Below are 22,255 nucleotides of genomic sequence, written 5' to 3'. Positions count from 1 at the left end.
GCCTCGTTTTCACCTTTAACTGCAAAATGGGCTCTTTGTATTTAAGATGGCTCGATACAGTTTTTCAGGGTCGATACCCCAAAAGTTGGAGCATAAACTCCGTCGCCAGGAACAAGATTCGAAAAATTGCCACCACAGTTGAATTCGATAAAGATGAAAATTTGTTTTGATTAGGGTTGCAATGACATCGGAGTTGTCATAGCAACGAAATGACGCTATTACCTAATTTACTTGCAGCATTATATCTCGGCACAGGGAACTGTTATTCCAAGATCGTTCACGGGAGCTTTTTCCTCTAATAGCGGCCTCGATGTTCGTGAAGTTTAAGTGAAATCTGTAAGAGCGTTATCGAGATATTTTGGGATGAAGTTTTTATGGTTAGAAACACAGTAAAAAATGGATATTCTTGATGTTCGGCTGTTATCTGTAGAAAACGAAGCGCTTTTGACATGCAATTTCGACTCATAGTAGTTTCAATCTTTTTGAAAACTTGTGTGAAAGATCATGGAGAAAGCTCCAGCCGATTGCTAGAAAGAAGGATTTGATTAGTATGTATCGAAGCGCTCTTGTTAGTGGTTTTGTAAACATTTTGGTCTTCTTTAACAAATCAGCGTATAATTTTTAAACCGCTCGATAGATTTTTTTATAAATTTAAAATTCTTGACATTAACCTTCTAATCATAAAAACTTTATCCCAAAATATCTCAAAAACTCTCTTACAGATTCCGCTTAAACTTCACGAACACGGAGCAGGCTATTGGAGGAAAAAGCTCCCGTGAACGATTTTGGAAGAACAGTTCCCAGTGCCGAGAAATACCGCTGTAAGTAAAATACCTAATAGCGTCATTTCGTTGCTATGAAAACTTCAATGTCATTGCACTCCTGATCATAACAAATTTTCATCTTTAGCTAATACAACTGTGGTGGCAATTTTCCCAAATCTTAATTGTTTTTGGCGACGAAGTTTATGCTCAATTTTGAGAGGTATTGACCCTAAAAACCTGTATCGAGCCACCTTAAGGCTGTGAAGCCCGGCAGAAGAGTCAAAAGGAAAATACAGTGAACTGGATTACTCCTAAGCAAGTCCAATTCAACCTAACCAAGCCTAACAAAAGTATTCACACAACACTGAAGAAAGAAACAAGGAAAGAAAGACGGCTTCGGATATTTTACCGCATCGGAAAGCCTCGTTGATAACAAACAATTATTGTATTCTCCATCGGTGCAGCTTTCACTTGTGATTTTCATTGTTACGTTTATCGTCTTGTCTGCAATGACTGTTAAACAAAATATTGTAATAACTGTAAATTTACATTACCTTTTAATCAGATCAAAAAACGTTAAAAAACGACGAATTTAGTGCAAGGATGTGCCAATTTAGGATATCCAACAGGCAAGTTTCGTATAACCCGACGGCCCTGGGACGAGCACGATTGCAACGCTAATGCGGGTTAATTTCTTTGCAAAAACAAAAACAAACATCTATTTTTTTACATAGTTTGCCGCTGAGTCGCTGGTAAACGATAGAAATCTTTAAAATAGTAAGATTTTAAAGCTTAAACTTTACCAGTAAGCCAAAGGGACATGTGTTGCAAATAACAAAATTGTGGGAACCCTGATCGTACTTAAGGTGGCTCCCTAGAGTATTTACTAATAACCCTAGCTATCTAGCATACGTTGGAGAACGAAATCTAGTTACCTTGTCTTTGCGATTTTGTTCACAAGATTCACCGCTAAGGTTACCCATATAAGAAGGCTCCTTTATCAAGTTTCATTTTCTGGATTAAAGCCGTTGCCATGGCAACATTGTATCCTTAGACAGGCAGTAATTTTTAATATTTCTTATTTCCCTTGGGGGAAATGTCTTTAAACTTCGCCACTTTATATTAACGATATTGCTTAACATTTTAAAGTGGAAAAAACATGGGGTCGTTAAGACAGTTTTGCCAATATTTTGAAATTTGTAATTTTTCTTAATGGAGGACTTTAGCTCCTACAGATTTTAACAAAAAAAGGACAGTGCAAAGGTACTGCAACTGTTAAGAAATGAGGCAATTTTTAAAAAAAATCACTGAAGGAATTGCGAGAAATTCACGGTTAATTAACTACGTTGACGTCACAAAAATCCAAAAAACACGCGTGGTTGGGGTCGTATGAGCAAAATACGCGCGCGAGCCATCACGCCCGCATGCGCATAATGCACAAAGCTACTGAAAACATGTGGTTTCTTTGAAAAGTACGAAAGCCATTGTTTTGAAGCCGTTTATTGGTATTATTACGGTGAAATCTCGCCAGTTGAAAAAGGAGAGATAGCGGATTCAATTTTATACCTAACCCAGAATGTTTTCTTCGCAGTACTTGACTATTGTAGCTAAAATTCGAACCGTGGTGGTCACTCGTGAGGATGGCGATCGTCGGAGATGAGGACGGTGATTGTGCAAGGATCGCAATAAGCCCTTCATTTCCTAATCTGCTGTACACTGTTTGGAGATCTTCAAATGTCAGCCGACTTCCGGATACTTTTTCAACCTTGTTCTTCTTTAGGGATAATTTCGACGGCGAAGTTTTTCTTTACAAGTCTGCTGTAAAAGATAGCGCCAATCTATGAATCGTACATCATGTCCTCAGCTACACGTGCAAGGCCGTAGGTCTCGACGGACAACTATTGCTTTCGTCAAGGGTCAATCTGCGAGTAAAAATTATTTCTCGTTGTGCAAAAACATTTTCTAGTGCATCTTGTATGTTCGTTGAAAAACGTTTGGAACAAGAAAAATACAAGGATGTTGGTTCGTCGATGGAAAGGTTCTTTCGATTAGGAAGTGGGAAACCTTTTTTCTGATAAGTTTTTCAAACAATGTGATAGAGTCGGCAAAACAAAAAAAAACAGCTTCCTTCTGGGATAGTGTACTTACTTCTTTGTTTTCTTAGTAAAGTCTTCACTCACCATCTACTTCGACTATTTAACGTTTGTCTACTTTTGAAGCGAAAGAATCGATGTCTTTGGAAAATTTCTGCTTTGTTTTTACATACAATTTACTCCTATGGAGATCAATAGTGACTTGTAACCGGTGTAACATTGTCTCCTCTCAAAAATGTTTGACCTAAACTAGTTAAACTTTTTGCACAATGAGCTTCAACAGAAAGTTAATAACGTTTTTTGGGAGGAATATTTCGAAACTGAGAGGGCATGTTTGTTTTAATTTTTGCATGCACGTCGCGCGGATTTTAAAGCTCGCGCCATACTAGCGCTCAGGATGCGCACGGCCAATTTACTCAAGGGAGCCACCTTAACAGAGGAAAGGAAAAAGCGACGAAATCAAAAGAAGAAGTAAACTTTTTGAGCTTGTAAAGGGTAACTGGGTTTGTTAAAATAACAATATATTACTCCCTTTAATTATCTTATAATTACTTCTTAGTATTCTATTTGACTCTTGAGTTTATCTGTAAAATGGAGTTTAAACTGCTCAGTATATCGTCTGTTTAAAGTTCTGTATTCTGTATTGTCGAGTGAAATGTGCGTACCTTTTTTTTATGTGACTGAATATTAAGCTTATGTATAAATAAACTTATTCTATTTTAGTCATCTTCGTTTAAAACGATTTAACGCCCCTACAGTGCAAGGAATTTATGCAGAACGTCTGCCCCGTTGGTTGATGTTTTTCTTCAAATACACAAGATTTTGCATTAGCTCCGTTAGAAAAAATGTCAACTACAAAGAAGCTTTCAGTTTAACTTGCAGGCTTTCGACAAGTACGTACACTCCAATGGAAGGTATGGCTTAAAGACGTTTTAACCATCACTGAAAGCAACATTAAAATGGCTCCAGGGTATTACCTTGTTTTATTTAAGGATTTTGAAACCATCTCATTGAACTCACTAACCGACCACTATTTCGGTCAATTTCTGCTGTTTGAAACAATGATTTCTCAAGCCTGTAAATAAGTTTTGAGACCTTCAAAACCCTTTAACGTTTCAAATTTTCCTTTCTTGCGGCAACCCAGCCGCAGTTTTCTCATGTTTCTTTGTCTTCTTGGTAAGAAGTGACCCGCATTAGCCTCGCTTTCGCGCAAAAACAGGCACTCGTCCTTGGCCGCCCGGGAATACGAAAGTCGCCTATTCGACAGTAATTACTACCGAGTAAAATTATGATTTTATGTTTGCAGTTTGAGATTATCTACTCTCACTTAGTAACGTTCTCTGATCTGTTGCGGTCACACTATAGGCTAAACTTAACATTTAACTAGAGACACAGGGAGCAGAGGAGTTATTTGTAGCCTTGATTGTTGATTGTAGTTAAATTTCACGGTTTATATAGCGCATCGCTTTTGTTTTTGTACTGTACATGCATCATCATCACCTTTATTTATCCTCAGATTTACAGTGTAGCTCTTAAAGCTAATATCTCCGAGATAGAAGAAAATGAATAATTAATTAAAGTAATTATTATCCTAAAAAATAAATAAAAATAAAATAAAGGAAAGGAAACATAGCACCATAAGAAACGAATTTAACTACCCATTTCTTGTATTATTATATTTGTTCAAACGAAATTTGTCGCACTTTGAATTTAATCTCCCTATTAGTAATGTCGTGGACCTCAGGTCCTCAGGGAGTCTATTCCACAGTGTTGTAGACGCATACCTAAATGAATGTAAGCCGTGAGTTGTGGCAGAATCGAGCAAACTGTCATTCGATTGTCTTATTAACCTGGTAAATATCATCCAATGCTCCGGAAACCGCTGAAGGTAATGACTGCGGACGAATAGCAACGACTAACATATAATAAAGAGACAAGGGATGAAAATAATTTGGGCCAATTTTCAACCCGCCATTATTCATCATGTCTTACTCATGTCTTATTCTTCTCGGCACTTCGTGCCTCGCTCGAAAAGCTTCGCTTTCCGAATGCGTCCCAGCGACTTTCGTTCCCACCGAGCATCAGATAATATTTTACCAGGTTTGTAACACGATCGCATGACGGTTTGATATGTCAAGTTGATCATCGATTCTACAGTAACAGAGGCGATTCGTGCGATAGCTTCGCTTGTCATCACAAACAACTTTTCCGCACCCTGTGCTAGAGATGTGAACATCATGCCAAACAAAATAAAACGACCATGTATATACTTTTAAGAATAGGACAATCTTTGTTTACCTTTTTAACCTCATTAACGTACGCTTATCACTTATTTTAATATTCAAAGAACATAATTTCAGTTATCTCTTAAAAATTTGAGCCCAATATACCGAATGGTTTCGGAGAAATTCTCTTATGGGCGGATTCATCGTGACGTCATTGTTCACATTTTTGCTCATTAGCATACGGGTTAACCCATCGAAGACGTAGCCGTATATACCATTTGGGTATAATTTATTCAGTTTTTACAAGTTTTAGCTTTCTGCAATCAGTAACAAAGAAAATAACAATTGAAAACTACAAAATTACTCGGTGGAAAAACATTAATGAGCTCCTACATTCTTTTGTAACTTTTGGTTCTTTTTCGAAGAGAATTTCTCCGAAATTATTTAGTAAATTGGGCTCAAATTTTCACAGACAACTGAAATTGTTTTGCTCTTTCAATATTCAGAATTTTCATGTTGTTTCATTTATTAGATAATGATAAGCCCATGCTAAGGATTCGCCTATGGAAAACTCCACGTTTAATAAAGAATGTATGGCTCATTAACCTTTATGCCACCCAACTTCCTTCAATATTGCTTGCAACAGCTGCCAACTGCACAAATTGTTGAAGTCAATTAGCTCTTTCAGCTTTTGTAGTTCTTATACAGCTAAATCAAAAAAGGTTGCTTTGGTAATTGGCCATTCGGGCATATGGAACAATGCAACGATTTACTTGAGTGAGCACCAAACAATAGTTTCCCAATGCCCAAAGCAACCATTATCGAATCAGCTATACACCTATTTCAATACTCCGATTCCAGAAAAAACCGGAAGTTGCACGGAAGTGAGGCTTAATAGCCCTCGCGGCAAATTTAAAATAACTAACATGGCGGACGATCAAGTCGATCTTACTCCAGAGGACATTCCTGGTACTAGCTTTATTGAAGAAGAAATAGAAAAATTGCCCGTTGCTCTACTGAAGTTTTGGTTAAAATGCCGCCGCATAAATCAAAGTCTTAATAAGAAGGAACTTTTGGAAAGGTAAGTGTACTTAATCCGGCTTCGCGCGATCGATCAACTGTTTAGGTTGTTCATTTATTTTCAACTACAAGTCTACATAGCGGTTAAGACACGTATTTTCGTACAAAATTTGCTTTCTCAGGGTCAAGAACCTGCAAGAAATGAAATCTAAAAATATATGACCATGATTCAGAGAGGGTCTTCACTATATAAAGTAAAATTAGCGAGACAGATTGAAGAACTGAGGGAAAATGGGGAAACCGCGAGATTCAGCAAACCACTTCAAGAACTTTCCCACCGTTGATTCAGCATTTGCTGATGATTTTACCGTCCTTCCCACATTCGTTCCGACTGATACATTAGAACACCTAAAGAACTGTAGAAAGAACACCACGAAATCTGCTGATGCCGTTGCCGAGTTTGCAAGTTCTAAAGGGCCCAAAATGCTCTCATTTTTGTTTACGACCTCCAAGTGTGTGCGAGTCTAAATTCCGAGGAAGATGTTATTTACCTTAGAGCGCTTTGCTGGGCCTTCTATAGGAAATCTGATAAATATGTCATATATGACTTAGCTGGATGATGATGTACAACTACCTTTCCAACAGTTCCTTCTTTATATTACCATTTTGATTTATACAGAGGCATTTTAACCAACACGTTAGTTGAGCAACGGTCAATTTTCTATCCCTTCTTCAATAAAGCTAGCACCAGGAATGTCCTCTGGAGTAAGATCGACTTGGTCGTCTGCCATGTTAGTTATTTTAAATTTGCCGCAAGGGCTATTAGGCCTCACTTCCAAGCAACTTCCGGTTTTTTCTGGAATCGGAGTATTAAGGCACAGGCCGCCCAGACGTAGTATGTGTCACTGAATGAATATATTAATATCCACATGGACAAATTAATGCGATGAGTCGTCGAAACTCCCATGGACTAAAATAGTCTAAAAGTCAAAATATAACAAAACAAAGCTAAGATACCTTCAACTGAACGTATCCTTGTCTTTCCTGGCCGGTTTAAGTGGCATTTTGTTGAGTTTTGCAATTGTAGGTACTATCCACTAAAGAAGAATTAAAGGCTGGCTACAAAACAAACAGACCATCTCCACGCGCCTTCACACGAAGCGCTATAAATTCGAGAATAATCGACGAATCCGCTCCAAATAACCATCGGCTAGTCTGCAGGTAACGTGTGCTCCTGCTTCTGGCTCGCTTGCTCCACAAAACCCATCGCAACTGCACAATAATTGCTCGCTCATCAACAACCACTGTTGACCTTTACGCTTCGATATGACCGCAAACGACCAGGTTTAATACGCGACGTGAATATTCAAGCTTAGCGACCGCGTTCGCGCAACAATGCAGCACTTGCTATGGGAGGGATGGTACTATTGCTTCTAGGTCAATCAATCGGGAAAATAATATTGAAGCCCTTGTAATTTTTAAAAAGATCCAATTTGCCCAAGGAGCACCGAACAGATACGAATCTTATAGCAAAGCTAAAAAAAAGAGTGAATTGATTGCGAATTCCTCGTAATTTCGAAAAGACTCAAGTTCCTCTAGAATGGCCGAACACTGAGATGCAAATTTTATAGCGCCACTTAGAATGCATTTCTATAGAGCTAAAAGTACTTTATGAATAGCTACAGAAGTGTTTTCAATTGAAAGTATTTGAGGAAACAGTCGTTGGGTGGCCCTGTCTCGTTGCCTTCTCCGCTTAGCATTACACGATATATTTTATATTTAGTATGAGCAAACTATAAATCATTAGCTTCGCTCTTAGCCCTCCTGACTAAATTTATGTAAGCGCTGTTTAGAATGCATTTTTCGATCAAAAGTACTCTGGATAGCCTTTAATGTGTTTTCAATGCATTTAGGGGGAAATCATCGTTGGGTGCCCCTGAGTTTTGAGAATAATAATAATAATAAGAAGAAGGATATCGCGCACATAAATTTTACTTTACGATATCTTCAGCTGTATCTTCTATTCAGCTGCATAGCGGGGGCCAGATTTTGCCTTTTTCCTGGGCGGGAAATTATCGTCCTCCTTCACCAGTTTGGACAACATATTATGGAGTAAGACGTTGTTAATCTAAGCAAATAAGTCTGATAGAGTCAAGAACCTATGCAAGCGGCTGGACGAACAATGTGACAGCAGCTGAGACAGCGAACGTTAGAAGAATTCGAACTTGAAAACCAGGGCTGCCCTGTTGAAAACGTACGGACGGTCCTGCGATCGCCTTTTGTTTCCTGGTCAAAACTAACGCAGCGAACCTTCGGTCAGTCGATTGACCTAGAAGCAATAGTACCGGCCCACCCATAGCAAGTGCTGCATTGTTGCGCGAACGCGGTCGCTAAGCTGGAATATTCACGTCGCGTATTAAACCTGGTCGTTTGCGGTCATATCGAAGCGTAAAGGTCAACAGTGCTTGTTGATGAGCGAGCAATTATTGTGCAGTTGCGATGGGTTTTGTGGAGCAAGCGAGCCAGAAGCAGGAGCACACGTTACCTGCAGATTAGCCGATGGTTATTTGGAGCGGATTCGTCGATTATTCTCGAATTTATAGCGCTTCGTGTGAAGGCGCGTGGAGATGGTCTGTTTGTTTTGTAGCCAGCCTTTAATTCTTCTTTAGTGGATAGTACCTACAATTTCAAAACTCAACAAAATGCCACTTAAACCGGCCAGGAAAGACAAGGATACGTTCAGTTGAAGGTACCTTAGCTTTGTTTTGTCCATGGGAGTTTCGACGACTCATCGCATTAATTTGTCCATGTAGATATTAATATATTCATTCAGTGACACATACTACGTCTGGGTCGCCTGTGATTAAGATTGCTTCAGGGAAGAATGACGCATGATGCATGATCCATGTTTCGTAGCCCGCGGTGCATTAGAAACCAAGACAGCAAACGCTACTGACGCTTCTATGCTATGTCAGCAGAAGTTAAGACAATGTACAAGTATTCTCAAACACTAAATCCTAGGCTTTTTAAGACAGTGATTTGAGTTTTCTTTTGCTCTGTGGTAATAATATGCAGTGAATGTACAAATTTTCAACAAGTTTGCTTGGCTCGTGCACGTGGGAATTTTGGATGGAGTTAAAAAAATTCAAAGCGTTTGTTGAACTAACTTAACATAACGCGTTTATTTATTTTTCAGGTAATTTTGTTTAAACTGAATAAAAAAGAATAGCGTTGTTTGCTTCATTGAAAGAACCAGCATACTGGCCCCAAAACGCAGCTCGATCAGGCGGTAAAACCTTATTCTAATTTCTCACGCTTAACAATTTTCGCAGCCATTTGAGTTGAAAGCTCTCTCGAACGCCTTCTCATAGGTTATTAACTCTTTCCAACAATTTTTTTTAAAAATGATCTCCATTATTTCAATAAACGTGAACAAGACTGAAATTCCCGCTACAAAAGGGTTGAACATAGTGCACTGCAGGCTATGAAACATAAATCATACATCATGTTTCACGGGAGCAACCTTAATTGAAATAAGTGTATACGACTACGGCTTCTGAGGTAAGTTGTATGGTCAGTCGCATGCTAATGACGAAAATTAAAACAAAAACCTGGAAGCAAAGATTCGTCTATATGTTAAGGTTTTGACCATCATGAGCAAACGGAGCTACACTGGCCATATAGATTTATGGCACTGACCATCGTTTTGAATATGAGAGTCCTTGACTAGTATAAACACAAGCATGCAATCCAAAATGCATGTCTTGAGCGGGTCCTGTTTGATGCGGTGTTATAAGACAAAATCCATGTAACATGCTTACTGAAAATTTTTCTAGGGGTTAGAATCGACTTGATCCAATCACTTGAAAAAAAAAATGTGCCGTATGAGATTCAATCTTGTATCATTACTCATTTTGCAAGGGAAGAAAAATATTAAAACATACTAAAAAAAGGAAAAAATATATTGATTTGTAAGAGATCAAACGAACGTCTAAAGGAACTTAATTCACATGATTTATAGTTTATCAAAAGATGAGATAAAATGCGGTTTTCTGACGATATTTTTTCAAATGTACGAGTCAACTAGTAAAACACCTATCGGCAACCATTTTTGTGAACTACAGAAAAAAAGTTAAGAGTATTTCAATTTCAATTTCTCTATAGAAGGATTGCAACAAACTACTTCCTAATTAAGCTGATTCCCCAGAGACACTCATCTTTTTTGGGATTGTAGATCAACTCAGACTTCTCGCGGTTCGCTGTGAACCTCAGAAAATCTTCATCTGACTGAAACACCACTCTCTTCCCACTAGCTCTTTTCCTCGGCTTGATTGATAATATACCTAATCTACTTCTAGCAATTCTACTACAGTTGGCTTCAAGAGGCAGCTTGATTTTGATGCCTACTCCACTAGGGGGAAATGGTAACCAAATAAAACCACATCGAAACGTAAGGAGTCTGTTTATCTCTCTGAGATGTCAACTCTAAAGCTAAATTTGGATTCAAAATTTTGTCCAAAAGCCAATTCAGTCTAAACAGATCAACTTAATCTACTTTGAAGATATATGTTATCCTTTGGAGGTGTTTCAGGTAGTTTATTTGTATGTTTCTATTTTCTTGGGTTTTCCTTTGAGAGACAAAATGGCGACCGTCGGCGGCTTCCAATGAGGTCTTTTCAAAGTCGAATTTCTACCAGATAGCTACCACTCAGAAAGTCCGGCAAGACAATTTTGGAATGCTATTTTAAATAGATAAGCTTTCATGTTGGATCAGTCTCGTTTATTACCCTGAGATAGATGAGTATTAGAACCCCCTCTGGTGATGGACCATGTTGCATATCTGGCGAAATTTTGATATAACGTTACCGCCAAAAGGGTATTTTGCCAAAACAGTATTTTTCGGCCAAAAATCTCCATAGTAGCTATTATAAAAACTAAGAGTGCAACCGCTTCTTTTTCTCGTCTCCTCCTTTTATTCTCCTCGCTCTTTGTTTTTCTCCTTTCCTTTTCCTTCATTACTACGATTTTGGAGCTTTTTTTGGCGCCTTTTGACGCCTTTTTCAATGAAATGACTGCAAAAATGGTTAGGTTGGTTTTCAAAAATTCGGCTAGATATACACAGCACGAAATGTGAAATTTTACCAGTATTTATCTGATTCCTTAAGTTCCTTAAAAATCTGGGACAAATCTTAACGCAACTTTACGCTAACCCAGCGTGCCATTACAGGAGTATAAGGGCAGCTTTATCCTATGCTTAATACATGTAGTTAACCAGTATTTTGAGAGGCAACCTACCAATACTGACATCTGCTGAATCACTGCCTTCACTATTCGTCACTGCACAGGTATAGACAGTATCATTCAAGACCTCAAGAATAGTTAAGGTGCCAGTATTGCAGTCGTTGTTGCATGGACTCCATGTAAATGTTGGCTCAGGATATCCTTCAGCTTGACACTGAAGAGTAACACTCTGCTGCACCGCAACATTGTACTCTTGGACAAAATTAACAATCTTGGGAGGAACTAGAATAATAACCAGTTAACAATCAATAGCTGTTAATCTTTACTTTTGGCAATGATTGAATGAGGCATAGTGTGGGGTGAAGAATTATCCAGATCGAGAAAACCGTTAACGTGGATAACAGCCACCGAGATCTGCATTATAATTATTCTCATCATACTAAAGCCGAATTCAATAATTGTTTTCCAATTGATTCGCTACATTCCCAACTTCTTAACAAGCTTACCCCCATGTGAATTTTCTTCTAAATTTTGACTGTTTTCTCTGCACGGTTTCAGGATATAAACAGATGTTTTTTTTTCTTGTAGATACTCCTCTAGTACATTGTAGATAACATCCACAGAGCGGACAAAATCCATCAAGCAATATGTTTTGCTTATTCTTGCAATTTTTCTGTTCTATTTTAATCAGAAATTCAGCAATTTCGTCTTCGCATCGCCGCGATTTTTCTAAAGTTCACTAGTGAATAAACAGCTACAGTCTGGAGATGAGGTTGATCAATAGTACTATATTACCCATGCAGCCTAATTTCCAATCAAATATACCATCGATAAATGTCATTTCCAAGCCAATATATCCTTGAATCAATGAAATAACTGCTCCCACAGTTGGTTAACGCCAGAGGCTTTGAGCCAGTGAAAAATGGCGAAATATTTGTAATAATTAACACTATTAATCATTCAAAATATTTCGCACTTTCTACATGTAATTGGCTCGAATCCCCCGAGTCATTCTTTATAACCAACTGGCGCTCACAATATCTAGAAGATGCTGATTCGATGGGCTGCCAACGGCCTTTGATCTTGCCGCGATTCGGCTTTCCATGATCGCCCCAGTTAAGAAAACTATCAACCATTCAAGAACTGTAGCAAGCATGCGCGAAACAGGCTGAAAAGAAGACGATTGTCTTCGCAGCGATTCGACAGCGTTGAAATGAAATCGCTTTTGGTCCTTTTGGTCCTTGCTTTCTTTGCTGTAACCTTTTTTCCCGCGGTAATGTGGACTTTACGTTTCCCTTTCTTCCGGTCTTGCGTTTGTCATTAGATGCGACTGTCTGACTCACTTTACCTTTCTAAATGAAGGCTCTCAAGACTAAAAGAAGGGCGCCAACCCTCCAATACGTATGTAGAAGAGTTTGCATTTTCAAGTGAAAGGCCCAAAATTTATTGTTGGCCATATTTAAGTGTGGTGGCTGTGAGTCGCGGAGAAGAGTTGTCAGAGTTGTTTACTGTTTTACTACAACTACAAGAAATGATAATTGAGATTCTTAATTTTGAGTCTTCTAAGTGCACATTCTCAGATAGGAACAACAAGTACTACAAGCATTAAATGCCTTTAAAAACAATCAAAAACACGTCGCTCAAATAATCACGTAGTTCCTTTTGGGTATACTGAATGTTCACACCGAACACCCCTTGGCAACGTATTCATAACTCTTTATTGCGACAGACAGATCATCTGGAGCGCATAGAAAGCATTTTACTAAAAAAACACACTTTTACAATGTAATGCAAAGGTTTTTCTATATTTTTGTTGTATAAAGGAGGGGTTGCATCTTTTACCAATATAACTGAAAAGGTCCCAACACTTTTGACCTCCATTGTAGGCCAAATAAGCCAAGGGTAGTACCGTGGAAAGAACTGTTAAGGGGATTGGGCAATAACTTCTTTTGATGGTTGATAAAAAAAAATAAATTTTACCTTCTTTGTTTTAGTTGTACATCAGATTCATAACTTGAACAAACAATTGAGGTTGTACCTTTTTCAAGCCCCTTCTGATTCTCTCTATAAACTTTGTAACATATTAAATACTTTCCTCTTTCTATTTCTTGTACTTGAGTCCTTTGAGCGATATTCTCAACGCATACCCCTCTCTGATGTACTCACTCTTATTAGAAACTGGGTTAGCCTCTTGTCTCACAATTAACCATTATAATCATTTCAAGTATAATTTCAAAACAATAGGGTAATTTTTGTACAAAAAATTTCAAGGAAATACTCAGACCCAAAGTCACTTTCTAATATAAGATTACTAAATACGGTATTGCTGTTGGAAATTTATTGACTATCATGTATCACTCCAACGATACTCCAGAGAAGGTGTAGTAAACTAGTCTCCTCCTGATTATAAAAATAGCTTATGCTGACAGACCCAGTATACATGTATGTGTAGCAAAGTGGTTGGAACATTTACCCTTGTCTTTTACTAAATTGGCCCTGTATTCTGTATTTACGCCCAAAAATGTTTGTTGTGGTGTACAAACAAACTTACGAACAGCGAAGTAGAAAATTGGTTTAATGAACATTCACATATGACTTTTGCAAGAATCATACTATCATAGTGTGCTCGTAGCATATGTTTAGGATAAGGAAGAGAGTCTTAATACCATTGTAAATGGAAAAAAGATAAGAGATGGAGCAGGCTGGTCGCTGGAAAATTCACGTCCTGCCTATTATTAAACAGAATATTTCAATAAGCTTAACTGAACTTCCCGAGATGCCGAATCACGATAAGTGAAGTCACCCATTAAACATCACGCCTCCTGATGTTTAACACTTCCATTGAAAAAGTTCATGAAACCTTTTCTTGATGTTTGGACGCGGGAAAACTTAAAACCGAGCAAAAACTCATCGTCCTTCCATGACTGCTTCCTCTGCCATATTGGCTTTGAAAGAAAATTGGTGACCAGTTTCACTCGGCCAAATTTCATCACTGGGGCGATCATGTAAACTCGGTTCCAGACTTCGCTAACCCTAACCCTAACCCTAACCCTAACCCCCCCCCCCCTTCCATCATTCCGTTGCACTTTTATGGGTGTGGTACCTGTAGATTGTTGACGTACCATATCTGGAGTTTAGCTGGGAAATTGTTTACGGTCCTTGTAAGGAGTACTAGAACTACATTAAAAACTTAACTATCCAGATGTTTTCACATACTGTTGGAAAAAGGTTGCTACCAGAGTATCTCTTAAGCTAGTCTTTCTACTTGCATACATATCCCTTCCATCTTCCAAATACGGTCGATGGATTACATATTACCCTGGCTCTGAGTGCAATTTTCCGCAATTTCATGGATTGTCATAACGGCCACAGAAACAGTTAAAACAATAACTGAACAAGTTTCTCGATTAATAACTGATAACGTCATTGCAGATACCATGGGAAATGCACAAAGAAATGCATGTATATATGGGCCAACTGAGTTTGCAGGCCGCTATGATCCATATGCGATTTGTGGGCGATAAAATTACAAACCTTAACTACACGAAGGCCTTAAGCCCCTCGTTACGCGAGGAATGAGTCACCTTAAAAGGAACCTTATTTTAAAACAACAATCCCCCTTGAATTCTATAGACTATTCCAGCATTAAATTATGGGAAAGCCTTATTTTCACAGCGGAATACAACTTCATACGCCATAAATGAGCACAGTATTATAGGAACGCCCCACCTCCCAGAAGTGGAAATTTATAATTAGGGCAGGGAATAAGAAAGAACACTGCGCCAAAGGGTGATTATTTCTGGCAGCCTGGGACGTACCTTGATCTCTACAGGGGTTTGTTTTTCTGTACAAATAGGGGCTTTTGTTATTCAAAGACTTCAAGCCTCACTTAGATATTACCATATTTAAATCCACTGTATGAAAAATGAAATGAATTCTGGTCTTAAAAGTAAAAAGACGTCATCATGCAAATGGCCTGTTTTTTCAGGTAAAATTAATACATGGACATACTGTATGTTCAATAATAATTTAAATTATACATGTAATGGCATTACATAATAACGTAAGGGGAAAAAAAAACTAGGCAAACCACAGCAACAAATACATTTTAAGAGCGACGGTCAGGAAATATCGACTATCGAGTGGCAAGAGTTGAAAAATCTACTTCCTCCGCTTTTTGTCCATAGATAGCTTTTAGGTAGATAAGTTATCTGATGTAAGTTGTTCTCGCAAAAACCATTTTATTTTCGGGAAAAGTAACAATATCAGTTTTTATGGTCGGGGTTTCAAAATGGCCTTATTTTCAACCCGAAATTTGCTAACATCCACTTTCCTCGCGTTCCCAAATAAAGCCGCATGGAGAAATTTGGACACTTTCAATCGATAGAACAACTCTTCTTCTTTCACTAAAAGATACTTTTAAAGCAATATCGAGACTCGTTGAACTGACATAATTCAAAAACGAAGGACAGGTTTTTACGTTGACAAAAACTTTAAGTTGTTTTCTGCGGCATTATTCTTCATGTGGTATAGCTCCAAATTTTCCCAGTCCTCCTTTATTCACACATTTAGACATTCATCTAAAACATACCTGAGAATTGGCTTGGGTTCCTGAAGGCAGCCTCCAAACGAAAGCATCGAAGTCCGGTAAATATAGTGAAGCGTGACCAAAATAACTTATCTAAAGGCTCCAAGTTTCCTCGATCATAAAGTAACAAGACGAAATATCTTCCTGTTCCGTCATCCTTAGCGAATTACCATTGTTAAATTCCTTATTTTTCGATAAAAAGTGACTACCTGCTACCAGAATTCTAGCGCGTTTGATTTGATTTTTTTCTTCTTCAAAATACTGTCGTCATTTTGACCGGACGTTATGTCAAACGGACGTTATGTCACGTGCAGTCACGGAACAGATTGTCACGCAGAGTCACCGGCTGATAGAGTTCAGTGTTTCAAAGTGGCTAAAATTGACCCAGTTTGTCCTTTTTACCCCGCTCTTTGATTGAAAAAAGCAACTTTGCAGTGGGAAGACCTACAAGAAGTACGAAGACGAGCCTTTAGGCTGTAAATATCTACTTTTGTGTGTTTCGGAATGGTAAGTGTTTACACAATTACCGCTGGCCTACTATGAAAATTTCTGAACTTCGATGGTGTCTTACAGAGATTTCCTTCAATAACCCAAGCCAGTTCCCAGGTACCTTATTATAGGAAATTAACGTTCCATGAAATTAACGCGAATCGTTAAAATTCGCGTTAATTTAAGTCGCGTTAATTTTGTTGAGCGTTTATTTCCGCGACGTTAATTAAGTGCAGCGTTAATTTCCGCGCTCTTCATTTCCGGTATTTTAACCCCAATTTTGGAACCTGTCCAGACTTTCTTGGCACCTAAAAAACATTAACTACAAGCTTTATTTCTTTCCATTTACCCTCTTTCACAAAAGCTAAGGCAAAGGTTTATAATATTTCGAGTTCATCTTCATCGTTGTCGTTGTCAGAAGTGATGTCAGCTCAGTTTTGTTCAGTTTTGAATTTTTTGTGCATCCAGTGTTGAAATAAATTTGTTCCAGTTGTCACCACCCACTGTGTCTTAATCGCGTTTCCTTTATCATGACATTCTACCTCCACTTTCGCGTTAATTTTCTTTATTAGAAAGTCGTTTCCCATTAAATTCGCGTTAATTTAAGTCAAGTTAATGTCCAATACCTTAATTTCATGGATCGTTAATTTCCTATAATAAGGTATGATTTAAATGAATGTCTAAATGTGTGATTTAAATAGCATGAAGAGAAAATGGAGTTATACCACTTGTTAAAGCAGATTGCCGTCGAAAATGAGTAACGAACTTAAAGAGACAGGTTCACGGTTAAGCGCATGCTCATTAATTAAATTACTTCTATCCAATTTATTGTTAATTCTATCGGTTAATAATCCCACTCACATGTATCTCAGCGATCTCAGAGTGTATTTCAAAGTAGAATTGTATTTCAGAGTAACCTGAGGTAGGATTAGTGGAGGAGTACTAAAATCGCAGAAAAAATTAGTGGATTATGCCAACACTACCAACGTTAGATTTATTGTTCACCCGAAGCTTTTATTCCATGGTTGATTTATTTACAGCTACTTGCAAATATTTCAGTTGCAGATTGGTTCCTTGACAATATTATGACATGATCATGCTTGCATAGACGATACATCATATCCCGACGGAAAAACAGATAAATGAACATGTGCTGAACCGTGAACCTGTCCCTTTAAGTTTTTGTTATCCTGAAAACCTATCTCTCATTTTTGAAATATTTCAGTACGAGGAGCTTCCCTATTGCCCTGAAAGTATCTTCTAGTAGAAGAAAAAGAATTTTTCTGTTCATGGAAAGTGTCCAAATTTCTCCATGCGGCTTCGTTTGCGAACGCGAGGAAAGTTGATGTTAGCGAATTTCAGGTTAAATATTAGGGTAGTCTGAAGCCCCATTCACACCAAAGCTTAAACGTGTTTAAAAGCAGTTTAGTTAAACATGGTTTGAAATAATTCCCTTCATAAAACCTGCTTACTGACTAAGTCGATTGCAAATTTAGGGCAATTACAAAACATGTTGAATTTCATTTGAATCCTGTGTAAAAACCTGTGCTCCAGTTTTTCATGTCTGTTTTTCATATTTTTAAACCTGGTTTAATCAAAAATGTTTAGTTGGTTTGAATGGGGCATGAGACTCCCACATCGTTAACCGATCTTCTAATTTTTCTCAAAAATAAAAGGCTTTTGGCGGGAACAATCTACATTAGGTTTCCTATCTAGCTAACAGCTATGTATGAACAAAAAATAAAAGAAATTGATTTTTCAACTCTTCACGAAATTAAGATTTTGGTCGATTTTTCCTGACCGTCGCTCTAAACACCTCTACCATTTGTTTTTTTCTTTATATTTTTTTTCTCTCAATTTTCTTGCCAAAAGGATCAGACGAGATTACTTTTTTTTTACCTACTATGAAAACATAAACACTTACATGCATCTCCAAGCATGCCCAAGTAATAAAGAGAAATAAAATAGTACACTTACATTGTACAACAAGCAAACAAGACTTTGAGTCGTTTTTTCCAATGCCATTCCATGCGAGACACACATAAGCACCTGTTTCATTCCTGTTAATACCTGTTATCTGATGAACCTTACTGTATGATAAAATCTCGCCTGTTTTTTCTCTAATCCACGCTGTTTCAGGTGTAGGACTGCCTGTACTTTTGCATGACACTGTGGCATTATCACCCTCGGTAACCTTCGTAGAACAATGTTCGATGGTAACATTTGGTTCATCTGAAAGAAAGTTTGAAATAGCCTTCCTTAACAAAAACGATTCCACACACAAAAAGCTTATGAAAATTACGAGGAAATATAACTGGTGCACGTAGGTTTTAATCATGTACATCTGTAAGTTCAAATGTTTGATACTAAAGTTTTAATTATACTGTAATGAACACATGGATCAAGTGCATGTAAAAGCCAGTACATTCATGTAGAGAGCTTTTGCAGTCTTCTTCGCTTTGCAACACGTTTCTTTTCTTTGTAATAATTTGAGGGAAATGTAATGCATGTATGCTAAAAATAAAATAATCAACCGCATGACACAAAGCAAAGTTTTGCTCGGCGGACAAAAAAAAGTTTCAACCTTTACAGAAATGGTTCGGTGACTACTGCAAGAATTGTTACCCTGCATACCACATAGGAGCATACTGTTCTGACTGAACAGTCCCGACATTATGGAATTCTCTTCATGAAAACGTTTTATAATGTGGTCAATAGCCTGTTCACAGGCCCTCTATTTTCTCAAAGTCCCTCGAGCAGAGGACAGTTTCCAACTGGCTTCTGAATCGAATCCTGTCGCACGCTTTGTCCCACGCTCGTAACATGCTGGTTCTTTCATTTTCACATTTGTTTCACCCAGCTTAAAATTACCATCTTTCATTCTTTCATAACACAGTACGACACTGACATTGCTGATCCTAGCAGTATGCAGGGTCAAATATGAACCTAGTATATGGCCTCACTCTCAATAAGTTCTCCATAGCTCAAGTGGATAAAGCGCCCGCCCAGTGATTGGGAGGTCATTGGTTCGAATCCTGTCCTTGTTACTTTCACAGTTAAAATTTCTAGACTGAAATGACTCCAGTTTGAAGCCCCATGGTGTCGGATTACTTATTAATAAATATTCCAATAAAAATTTCGGTATAATTATATATTTGGATTGCACTGAGTGAAATAATACCAAGGGAGCTCTAACTTACCGCCTGGTGTCAAATAAATACTTTTTTGATCAGCCATTAAATGATTTTTTATTTGGACTAAACTGCTTTAATTACCACATACAAGAATGAAATCATTTATTTCTCTAACCCAGGTTTCAAAAATTTGGGTATATAAAATTAATTAAAGTGAAACCTCTATTAAGCGCATCCCCAATTAAGCGGACACTAAGCCGGGTCCCGAAATTAACATCTTTTAGTATATACACACTCAGTGATCTTGGTGATTCAAGCAATCTGATTGGTTCGCTGTATCGGACTATGACGTTATATTCACCGCGCTAGGCGGTGAATATAAAGCAGAACAAAATCGCTGTCGTGAACCGGATGTTTTGCCAAAGTTTCATAGTAAGAACGTTTTGAAAATACAAGTGTATCCTAGTGTTGATCACTTTGAAGGTAAGAAAAGACTTCATGGTGTTTAAACAGCGTGATTTATTGTGAAGTGGTTTACAGTAGCTGACTTTTTGTACGCTCAAAGCAATGTTTACCACTACAGAGGAAAACGAGGCCGCTAAATGTCACGGTTTTGTGAACTCGGGATTTTCTCGCAAGACCAATTTTGCCTTACCCTGCAAGCAGGGGTTTCTCCAGGCCGGACGCTACGCTACGAAGGGAGAGAAACCACTGCGAGCATCCGTCGCCTTCTTTGATCGAGCCGCCGTCCAGCGCTATGGACGAATAAATAAACTTTAAACATGTAAATCCTGTTTGAAAGCAAGTTTAGGATCTCGCGCATTTGGTTACGCTTACAATTGCTGTCTTAACGCGAGCCTGCTGTGGATATTCAGTATTTCTTTGGATTATTTATTCCTATCTACTCAGTTACTTTGTCAAATGTAGGCGAACACAAATGGATTTGAATTCCACGGAACCATATCCAAGTTCAAGAGCGAAGAGAAGAATAAATTTCGTCGTTGCTTGTTTGCGTTATCCATAAAACGCAAAATTAGGCATCTTCATGTCGTAGTCGTGCAAAAATGGCAAAGAAATGCAAAAATAAAAGCGTGATGCACGTCCAAAGTTGTTGTTTTGCTTATTAAACCTATTGTTGAAGTTCTCGTTGCCGTTTTGTCGTTGGATATTCGTAGTCATCACGCGGACGCGCATGCTCGATGGAAAAGCAAACGGTTGCTCGCAGTGGTTTCTGTCCCATCGAAGCGTAGCGTCTGGCCTGGAGAAACCACTGCTCGCAGGGTAATTTTGCCTATATTTAGAAGTTAATTGATGGAGAAAAGAGGAAGGCCAACATTTTCGAAAATTGTACGTGCCAGCAAGTTAACAAGGCAAAGAACACTGCAGATAAACAACGCACACCTTGATCGTAGCCGCTGTGGACAGCATTTGCGAGAGGAGACAAAAAAAACTTTCTCATTCACATAAAGTTCTACGTTTCTTCTCAGAATTGGGTAGTAATTTAATCTTTCGACGTTTTCTTTTAAACTATTGATGCTAAAGCTTACAAAAATCGATACAAAAAGATCAAAACTCTCATTTGCCACGTTTGAAGATACTGTAAAGATCTAACTTTTGCGCATCTACTGTTTACGGCTTTGTGTTCACGCATGAACTCACCCGTCAATCAAACTAACGGTTTTGTTAATGGTTTTCTTTCTGATTCTGTTGAGATCACTTCGTGTGAATATACTAAAACAATTATTCACCTCAGGCACAGTTAATATTGTTGAATAATCCCCCTCGACTTCGTCTCAGGGTTTATTCAACAATATTAACTTCGCCTTCGGCGAATAATTGTTAAATATTTCCCTTTATAACAAACCCCTATACAGCGGACACATCTATTAAGCAGACGCGGACACTAAAATAAATTGTGTTTGGCTAATTCCTATTGTTAAAAACCTCTATTAAGCGGACACCGGACTGAATTGACAATAGTAGTAGTGTATTACGTCCTTGAAATACGTACTGTAGGCAGTTGAGGTTTTTGCATTTACAAACAAATTAAAGTTGGTAATGAAAGGTAATGAACTTGATTTCTGGGTAGCTTCCTTAACAACATGGAACTTTATTACAGTACAGAGTAACCGTTGAATGTTATTCATTAACAAAAATGCACATTTTTTACAACCTCTATTAAGCGGACACTTGGGAAGGCCCCAAAGGTGTCCACTTAATAGAGGTTTCACTGTCAGCATAATTCTTTTAATTTTTATTATTATTTGATATGAAAAAGCTCCAACAATACGTTAAACCAACTAACATAGTGAATACTCACATCTCACAATCACTTCCACCTTATTTTGAAGAACACCAATGCCTGTGGGAGTCAAAACAATCCCATAGATTCCTTGATCAGATTTTTGCACTCTGGTTATTTTCAGCCATGCTTGAGTGTCTGATGCATCAGCATTAAATCGGCCACTCTGAAAACCGGGGCGCAAAATCGTATTCCCTGATTGCTTCCTAGCAATTTCCTCATCCCCTCCACCAGTATTACGTGAAAAACTGGCAATACTAAGTGTACTACCGAGAGTGTAGTTCCACACAAGAGTAATCTCCTGCAGTTCTTCTACATATGATGGAGTCAATGGTGTTGGTAGAATAAATTGTGAAGTAGCAGCTTCAAGACAAGGAGAGATCATATAAACTTATCAGA

At 38.1% G+C, this 22,255-nt stretch overlaps 2 protein-coding genes across 2 annotated transcripts in view; both read right to left on the bottom strand.

Annotated features, from left to right (window-relative positions):
* LOC140950299 (uncharacterized) overlaps positions 1–22,255 on the bottom strand; it is a 176,650-nt gene that overhangs the window by 80,977 nt on the left and 73,418 nt on the right. The gene's annotated exons all lie outside the window — the stretch shown is intronic.
* The window catches only part of LOC140950276 (uncharacterized), a 120,226-nt gene that overhangs the window by 86,483 nt on the left and 11,488 nt on the right, over positions 1–22,255 (bottom strand). Inside the window, exons 2-5 of the mRNA XM_073399494.1 lie at positions 21,875–22,219; positions 18,398–18,652; positions 11,398–11,625; positions 1,174–1,277 (exon numbers count right to left, since the gene is read on the bottom strand). Of these exons, the coding sequence (XP_073255595.1) occupies positions 1,174–1,277; positions 11,398–11,625; positions 18,398–18,652; positions 21,875–22,219 (932 nt within the window). The remainder of the gene's footprint in view (positions 1–1,173; positions 1,278–11,397; positions 11,626–18,397; positions 18,653–21,874; positions 22,220–22,255) is intronic.

This window comes from Porites lutea, chromosome 10, assembly GCF_958299795.1.
Source record: "Porites lutea chromosome 10, jaPorLute2.1, whole genome shotgun sequence".
NCBI lineage: Eukaryota > Metazoa > Cnidaria > Anthozoa > Scleractinia > Poritidae > Porites > Porites lutea.
Note: the sequence above shows the minus strand (reverse complement) of the source record. Positions and strands in the feature narration are given on the sequence as shown.